The 8,854-nt window shown below is 34.7% G+C and overlaps 1 protein-coding gene across 1 annotated transcript; it reads left to right on the top strand.

Annotated features, from left to right (window-relative positions):
* The first annotated feature begins 4,165 nt into the window (after positions 1 to 4,165).
* Positions 4,166 to 8,051, top strand: LOC149188713 (caffeoylshikimate esterase-like). The gene is made up of 9 exons (XM_089411691.1): positions 4,166 to 4,431; positions 4,759 to 4,809; positions 4,902 to 4,995; positions 5,518 to 5,550; positions 5,686 to 5,832; positions 6,137 to 6,267; positions 6,416 to 6,553; positions 7,096 to 7,194; positions 7,297 to 8,051. Exons 1-9 carry the CDS (start codon positions 4,429 to 4,431, stop codon positions 7,639 to 7,641), a joined length of 1,041 nt encoding a protein of 346 aa, XP_089267817.1. The 5' UTR covers positions 4,166 to 4,428; the 3' UTR covers positions 7,642 to 8,051.
* Positions 8,052 to 8,854: the final 803 nt, after the last annotated feature.

Genomic DNA, 8,854 nt, shown 5'->3' with positions numbered 1-8,854 from the left:
CGCTGAGGATGAGTCCTTTTAAGGCATTATATGGATGGAATTGTAACAATCCCATTAGTTGGAGTGATCCAGTTAGCAGGGTATTAATTGGACAAGATATGTTAGCAGACATGGAACAGGAGATGCAAGTGATCAAGAAGAATCTCAAGGCAGCACAGCATAGGTAGAAGAGTTGTGCAGAAAGGAACAGGTTTTTCAAGGAGTTTCAGGTTAGGGAATAGGTGTACTTGCACATCAAACCGAAGAAGAGCTCCTTGCGGATTGGATCATGTGCCAAGCTGGCATCGTGGTTTTTTGGACCCTTCAGTATCACTGCAAAGATTGGGCCAATAACTTATTGACTTGCACTGCCTCCGACAATGAAAGTCCATGATATTTTCCATGTCTCATTGCTTAAGAAGTATGTTAAAGATATTGATCATGTGGTTGACTAATCTGTATTACAGGTGGAACTAGATGGAGAATTCCAATTGGAGCCTTAGTGTATATTGTAGAAAAAGGTGCTCATGCTCCGAAACCGAGCAATCGAGCAAGTTAAGGTGCAATGGAAGCACTTTGGGCCCAATGAAGCTACATGGGAGATGGCAGATTAGATAAGGGCCATGTATCCTTCCTTGTTTACCGGTTGAGGCAAAGTGGCTTAATATGGTGGTTTGGTGATTGGTAGTTTCTTTATGGTGGTTTAGTATTTGCTTATGATGACTTGGTATATGCAAGTTTATGGTGGTTTAGTATTTTCATATGTTGGTTTAGTAAATGCTTTATGGTGATTGATATATGATTTATGATAGTTGATATATGCTATTATGATGTTTTGATATATGCTTAAATATGATGTTAGTATATGATTTGGCATATGTTTTGGTATATATATATATATATATATATTTATATATATATATATATATATATATATGATGTTGCTATATGTACACCCGTGTATGGATGTAAATACCATAACGAGCTATGTTATAAAGCTCCACTATGTGGTATGGGTGTCATGTTATTATGCTATCATGTGGTTATGTTATCATGATGTTGTGATGTTATATGAGTTGGCACTCAGCAGGATGATCATTGTAAATACCGTAATGAGATGTGTTATAAAGCTCCACTATGCAATATGTTGTCATGATGTTTCTTTCTCTTGAGAAAATATTTCATTGTAAATACTGCATCGAGCTGTGTTATAAAGCTCCATGAGTAGTATGTCTTCTTTCAGCAAGTTGCTGAGGTATATGAGTGATTGAACATTGAGGATGGTGTCCCCCAAGGGGGAGGGTTCTGTGACAGTCTTGGCAAAAATTCCATGTAATAAATATTAAAAACAATAACCATGGATGACTGTGACACTTATTCCAAGTTGAATGTTGGGTAAGACATCCTAAGGGGTGTTCATTTGGTTGTTTATGGCTAAGGAAATTGGCACAGGAAGAGGTTAAGGCACTAAAAGAAATTTTGGCACAATTACTTATGAAAATAATGGAAATTAGGAAGAAAAGGAGGTGAAAGGTCACAGGTTGCATGTGAGGAGGAAAATGAAGGAAAATTGGAAAATGAAGAAAATAGAGGCCTCATTCATAAAAATACTTCTAAGAATCAATTGGTAACCTTTTCTCAGTTCAGTGTAGGAGCCCTTTAATTTGTTTTCTCTTTATCTCTCATACTCTTAGATACTTATAGTTTTCTTGGAGCACTCTTGGAGGGTGTGGCATACTTGGATTCTTGGAGCAAGAAGGCAAAGGAAGAGCAGGAAAGCACAATAAGGCATCGACATCAGCAACTACATCAGATTTGCTTGTAGGTACCGAGTTGCATGTATGATTTCTTCACTAGTTTGGACATGCATGACATATGCATGTGGATTCTTGGTCATGATCTGTCATTGGCATGGAGGATTTCCTGGATTGATAATGGATTGCCTAGCCTTGCCATTTCCTGGATAGCCATGGTGATTGTGGGTTTATTTTCATTGTTTTGTTTTGGTTGGTTCTCATGTTTCCTTAGCTTTGGTTGAGTTATTAGTTCCTGGAGCCTTGGTTGGGAAAATGATCTGGAGCCCTTGGTGGGTTGAGTTACTAGTCCTAGAGCCTTGGTTGGACAAATAGCTCTAGAGCCCGATGACAACTATGGGTTGACTTACTAGTCTTGGAGCCTTGGTTGGAACAAACACTCTAGAGCCTAGATGGCTAGGATGGAGACTGATCTGGTGATGGTTTTGGTGATGTATGACCATGAGGTGGAATCACTATTTGATGGGTTTAGGTGGATGGACTCTGCAAGCCCTGGATGAGTTTTGATTGATGTGTTCTATTAGATCCCACATTCATGCTTGGAATATGGCATGGGGGTGAATGGATGAAGAGAGATTTGGCTCAGCCATTCTATGACCGAGTGGAGCGTGGTAGTCCCATCTCTAGTTGATTCATTGCATTCATTAATAAGAAATCCATTCCCTTTATTTTCATGTGTAAAGGTACTGATGTATTTATGGATTTGATAGCTGGTATGTTTATCATATTTATGTTCCTATTATGCTTGTTATATGCACATTTTATGAAAGAAATTAAGTATGGCTTTCAACATGTTTTGACCTGTATGTGAATGGATAATGTGCCTATGACTTAATAGATGATAATGCAGCAAATGAAATGAGGGAACAATGGTTCATAGCGATTCTCAGATAAGTATGAGATCCCTACGCTTAACTCTGTTATTTACACCTGTAGATTTCATGTCGATGATATGTTTGACGCAATGTCTGTCATGGCTAGTAGGGATCTAGTCAAGGTCTTGAACAAGTATTTTCTTTAATACTATCATTTCTATGTTACTTCACTGATTTGAAGTGATGGATTAGTTCTGGGTAGTGACTTGGGCTCTAGGCCTGAAAAAAGTGGCTCAAATCTCAGATTCGTTGGCATAACACTAACAATTTCTATCCACAGTCACTGGCAAGTAGGCTTGTGAGAGAGACTTTAGGTTGTTAGTCGCTCCTTTGCCCATAACATGAGAGCGACTATGGCCTAAGAGACGTAAAACAACAGCGGGACCCAGGGATAGGCTCTCTGAGTGGTTGACTTGTCCTCTGAGGGTTCTGTTGATGTTGGATGTTTGTATGGCGTGTTTCCGTCGATTCCACTTCCTTAAAGTGACTTAGGAGGTTGAATCATATCATAGTGACCCCTCATTGCATATTTACCCCGACTAAATAGTTGCTTGGGTAGATGTGGGAGAAAGGTGTTACACTTTAACCAAGATATTATCACAAACCAAAACTACAACTAAATAAAAAAATGCAAAATAACATTTACATAAATGATTATTAACAATTTTTAATTTATAATTCACATGTGCAATGCGCATGCTTTGAAAGAGTTCAATCATAATGTTTGAACTTGTTTTTATACTTCATGATTAATATTGTGTATTTTAATTTAGTGTAATTTTAAATTTCTATTCAAAAAATATAATTAATTTTTTTTTATATATATAATTATAATAAGAGATTTAGTTAAATTAATTTATATAGGGAAAAAGATTACCATCACCCCAACAATCGCAGACCCGAATTATGGGAAAATAATATAAATCTTAAAACTGTTAAAATTTGCCATCGGACTCAATTTTGGGTAACAATTATCATATTCGACTGTTAGTATACCTACAACCCAAACAATTATAAAATTAAGATAAGTTGATGCTTAATTTAGGAATCCGCGGGATCCCCGAAGGATGTTGCATCTATCCGGTATCTAAAGAGTGCCAATTGGAGATCAAATAGGGACATACTTTGAAGACGGGTTTGCAAATATTAAGCCTCAAAATATTGCATAAACAATATTGTAGTCGAAATAGTGGGAGCCGTTGAAAAATTATAAAACAAAATAAATGGAAAAAATCCATGCCATTATTCATTCGAACTCCAGCCGACCAGGACTATGTCTCACGCGGAGCCACGCCTGCTGCCTGCAGCACACGGTCGGTTGCAGGGGAATTATAAAAATTAAAAATCACACAACAACCCAAAATTGAGATATAAAAAATTTAAGGCTTTGACGTTCACAATACCTACAGAGAGTCTATTAATTTCATTCTCTAAATGTATTTTTATCAGGAAGACTTTGGTGCGTTTTCTTCTTCGTACAGGGGGGCCATGGATATCCTGTATTGTAGGGCTTGACTATGACTAATTTGCCTCGCGTTAGTTAGATCAGATCTGGAATTCTAGAAGCGTTGAAAAACGCGTTTCATGGCCCCAGTTGTCTTTAAATTGACGATATTGGATCTCTCTTTGAAATAGTAAATCTTCGTTTTAGTTTTTGTGTGTGGTGTTCCATAACGAATTCCTGAAGTTTTAAAGGAAGAGGATTGATTTGTTATATATTTGGGTGCAGCCTGCTCAGTTCATCTTCTGTAGTTGTTTATATGGTAAGCAATTTGTTAGAGGGTACTTTGCAATTTTTTTTTTAGAGAAAGTCCATATTGAGGAAATATTATTGGAATTCAGATGCTATGGATAAGACTCCATGAAAATTGGCTACTGAAAAGTAGGATCTCTGCTTTTGTAATTGAATCTAGGCAATTGCAAAAAAAAATTGTGAGCATACATGATATTTCAGCCTTTGGGGGATTTTTATTATTGTTCGACCCCCTATTTAAGACTTTTACTAGTAAAGTACAGAGAATATTGAGTGGTTATATATTCATATATTTTTTAATGACAATATCTGAATCTACGGTTTTTAACTTTTTCAGGAGCCTGCGAACATGTCAGGGGATCAACTCAGCAACGTTAAATATGAAGAGGTGAATAACAGAACACTGCCTTAATACTAATAAATAGACAGGCTGATTCGTTTGTTATAGGCTGATGTTCGTTAAACTCAATTGTGATGCAGGAATTTATTGAAAACTCGCGAGGAGTGGAGCTCTTTACGTGCAGATGGCTACCGGCAGATAGAGAAGCCAAAGCCCTTATATTTATCTGCCATGGTCAGCATCAAATAGATTTTCAATTCTCTGCGTTGCTATTTTTATTTGGAGGGTCGATTTTAAGAATATTTTAGAATTTGATGAATTGAAATTTTTCTTTTTCTTCTATGATTAGCATTAAATAGATTTTGGTTAGTATTAAATAGATTTTCAATTCTCCGTAGAGAGTATACATATTGATATAATCTTAATAGCCATCTTTTATTTTGATGGCTGATTTTAAGAATATTTTAGAATTTGACGAATTAAACTCTTTCTCTCCTATACTTTCTAAAAACTACCATATTGATAAGCTCAAGAAACCTGAATCAGCCCTTTTAAAAATATTTTACTATTTGACCAATTAAACTAGTACTTATAAATTAGATTCCAAAATTCACCATACCAATAAAGTCACCTGACCTTAATCTTAATCAGGATTCCATCAGTAAATTTGTTAAAGTGATTGAGGATTCCATGACTGTAGATTTGTTAAAGATTTTTGGTTTCTATGTTTAATTTCTTTCTTTTTCCTGTTTGTAGGCTATGCCATGGAGTGCAGCGTTTTCATGGAAGGTACTTTGACTGGCTCTATCCCTGGTTATTTTGGTTCCATGGATTATTAATATATATAAACAAGATGTTGATTTCTCAGCTATGTTTCCTATTAATTTATCTTCAAAACTAACAATCGATTGGGCTTATTCACAGACACAGGAGTGAGGCTAGCAAAGGCTGGGTATGCAGTATTTGGTATAGATTATGAAGGACATGGAAAATCTGGTGGAACACGTTGTTACATACAAAGCTTCGATGACCTTGTAACGGATTGTGCAACTTTTTTCAGAAGCGTAGCTGGTACGTATAATTGGTATGTTGGTATATTTACAGTATTCTTAATTATTATAATGGGTGTCAGGGGTGTTTTACAGAGGATGTGTAAAAAATTAATTATATATATTAATGTTTCTTTAATGTTGTTTGGGTAGTTTAATTGCCATGGAAATGAAATTTTATTTGATTAAATTGGAAATTTTGAGTTTAAATTTTGTACTATTTTTTATCCAATAAAAAATTAAATTAAACATAACAAAAATATAATATTTCCAAACTTAAAAGAAAATTATACACACTAACAAAATCAATATGGATTACATTACAGAGAGTATTAAGTATAAAAAGAAAGCGAGGTTCCTCTACGGTGAATCAATGGGAGGAGTTGTGGCACTGCTCATCCACAGAAAGCAGCCTAACTTTTGGAATGGTGCTGTACTTGTTGCCCCTATGTGCAAGGTATTGTTTTTGAAACCTTTTTCTTGTAGTTTAAGGGATTAGTTTAACTTCTAATCAGTATAATTGTAGGACATTATAGTAGTTCCATACTAATTAACTGATTATCCAATTCAAATTACCTAACATTATTATTTTATGCTTACTGCAGATTGCAGAAGAGTTAAAGCCCCACCCCCTGGTTATCAGCATATTGAAAAAGTTAACTGTCATAATCCCGACATGGAAGATTGTACCTATCCAGAACATTATAGATACGGGCTTTAAGGAGCCAGAAAAGAGACAAAAGGTAATAAATTAGACTATTACTTAATTGGATATTTAAATGGTAGAAGTTTCAGGGTTATTATATATATGAATTTAGTTGAATTTTGTGGTTAAAGTATTTTTGTTATTAAGAGATGCTGTAGTTTAAAAATTATGTTTTTTTGTTCGAAAGTTATAGAAATTCTGGTATTATTTTGAAAAAATTTGGCAGAGATTATTGTAAATTTAAGTAAAATTTGTTAAAATTCTTAATTTTAGGTGTCTTAGACATTTTTATGGTGCTGAATCTATTTCCATCATAAAAACATGATTCAAACCTTTCATCTACAAAATTTTTTGAAAATTTTTTACTCAAATTCCGATCACTTTTACTATACAAACAATTCCTCTATCTCCATAGACTATTCTTTAATAACTTATGCGTTTAATTCATTTAATACTTTAAAATCTGTAATGTAATAAGTGATTTTTTTGATATATCTGCGGTTAACTGTAAACCACATAGAAAAAAAACCATTCGAATTGTGGAAATTAATTTGACTTTCTTGATTTGATGAAACACAGATTCGAGCAAACCCCTATATTTATCAAGACAAGCCTCGTCTAAAGACGGGTTACGAGCTCCTCATGGCCAGTTTGGACATAGAGAAACGGCTGGACGAGGTACGGAATTTTAACATTGAATTCAATTATGTCTGAATCGCAACTTTCCTGGCGTTCTCATTAGAGAGGTTATCATTGGTCGCACTGAATTATACTGTGCAGGTGACCTTGCCTTTTCTGATTGTTCATGGCCAAGACGATAAAGTAACAGACCCATCTGTGAGCCAATTGCTGTACTCTTCGGCTAAAAGTTCTGACAAGACGCTGAAACTGTACCCTGATATGTGGCATGGTTTGACTTTTGGCGAACCCCCTGAGCACGTTGAATTGGTGTTCTCGGATATCATTGCATGGTTGGGCGAGAGAAGTGAAGCAGCAGGCCGGTGCCATGAAAACGCCCACTTCCAAAAGTCGAGCGTTTCTGAATCGGCCATGATGTCGGCAGAAAGAGAAAGAAAGCTTTCCAACGACAGCCTGTCTTCAAACAAAGTACACAACGTATCTTGATGTCAAAAACTGGGGAAAGCGAACTGGTTATAAGGTATTGGTATGAAAATGTTTTCTGGGTTTTACACCATCACATCTTGACTTTCATTCAACCGACACCGGGGCAATCCGTCGGATCTAAATAACTTTCATGTAACCGAACAGGGTGATTGAAAAAGTTCAGAAAGACATTGGATCTGCGTCAGTGGGGTCCAATTATGGTGACTGTAATAGTTTAGAGGGCACTGTTAACTAGTTATAATTAGGGTAGGTGGGTACGGCCGATCAGAAAACTGTACAGAGGACAGCCAGGCAGGCCAGCATAAGGATGAGCGCCATTGACCTCGCGCAATGCACGGTTAGCAGATGTCTGCGCTGGGTGATTGACATTGTATCCAATCTTACTATTCAATAACATGCCAAATTGTAATCTGTTTCTATTGTCATGATCGTGCATAACTTCTTTGTTTTTTTATTAGTGTTTTTTATTGGGATAGTAAATTCCGTATATTATGTGTACTTAACAGAGATGGAGTAAAGTTAATTATTAATTTTAATTATTTAACTCAATATCTCATATTAATAACAAAATCTTCAACGCTCATACCTTTTTATATAAATGGAAGTTTTTATTAGTGTATATTTGTTTCACTTTATAAAGTTTTTATTATTTTATATTGGTTTAAATTTATAATCAAAATATATATATATATATATTTTTGATAAGTAAGCATTCACAAGGGATTTTAATTTATTGCAAGAAGAGACTTAACAGTGCAGCCATTTACTATCAATCCAAAGCCTCATGAGCTTAATCAAAATATATTTATTTTAATTGAGAATGAATCAAATATTTAGAAGATCAAATTCTTTGAGATGCAATATTTTTTAGAATGTAAAATTTTAGAAAAAGATTTAAATCAAATATTTAGAAGATCAAATTCTTTGAGATGCAATATTTTTTAGAATGTAAAATTTTAGAAAAAGATTTAAATCTTAAAAGCTCGATAAATCCATGATTAACGCTAAAGCTATACTAATTTTACATATACATATATTCATGTCCATGCCATTTTGGATTGTTTTATATAATAAATACATAGTTGATATTGAAATATTTAAGTATTTAGAGGATCAAATCTTTTGAAGTGCAAAATTTTTTTAGAATGTAGAATTTGAAAAAGAACTTGCTTCTCAAAAGCTTGATAAATCCATGGTTAAGATGAATCTATAC

This window comes from Pinus tabuliformis, chromosome 3_1 (genome assembly GCF_031772625.1).
Source record: "Pinus tabuliformis cultivar Carrire ecotype Pingquan chromosome 3_1, CPIR1, whole genome shotgun sequence".
NCBI classification, from domain to species: domain Eukaryota; kingdom Viridiplantae; phylum Streptophyta; class Pinopsida; order Pinales; family Pinaceae; genus Pinus; species Pinus tabuliformis.
Note: the sequence above shows the minus strand (reverse complement) of the source record. Positions and strands in the feature narration are given on the sequence as shown.

Excerpts from the sequence above, each read along its gene's own strand:
- LOC149188713 (XM_089411691.1), top strand. Across the intron at positions 5,551-5,685 it reads GTGCAGCGTTTTCATGGAAG|ACACAGGAGTGAGGCTAGCA; the intron begins GTACTTTGACTG and ends GCTTATTCACAG. Across the intron at positions 6,554-7,095 it reads AGCCAGAAAAGAGACAAAAG|ATTCGAGCAAACCCCTATAT; the intron begins GTAATAAATTAG and ends GATGAAACACAG.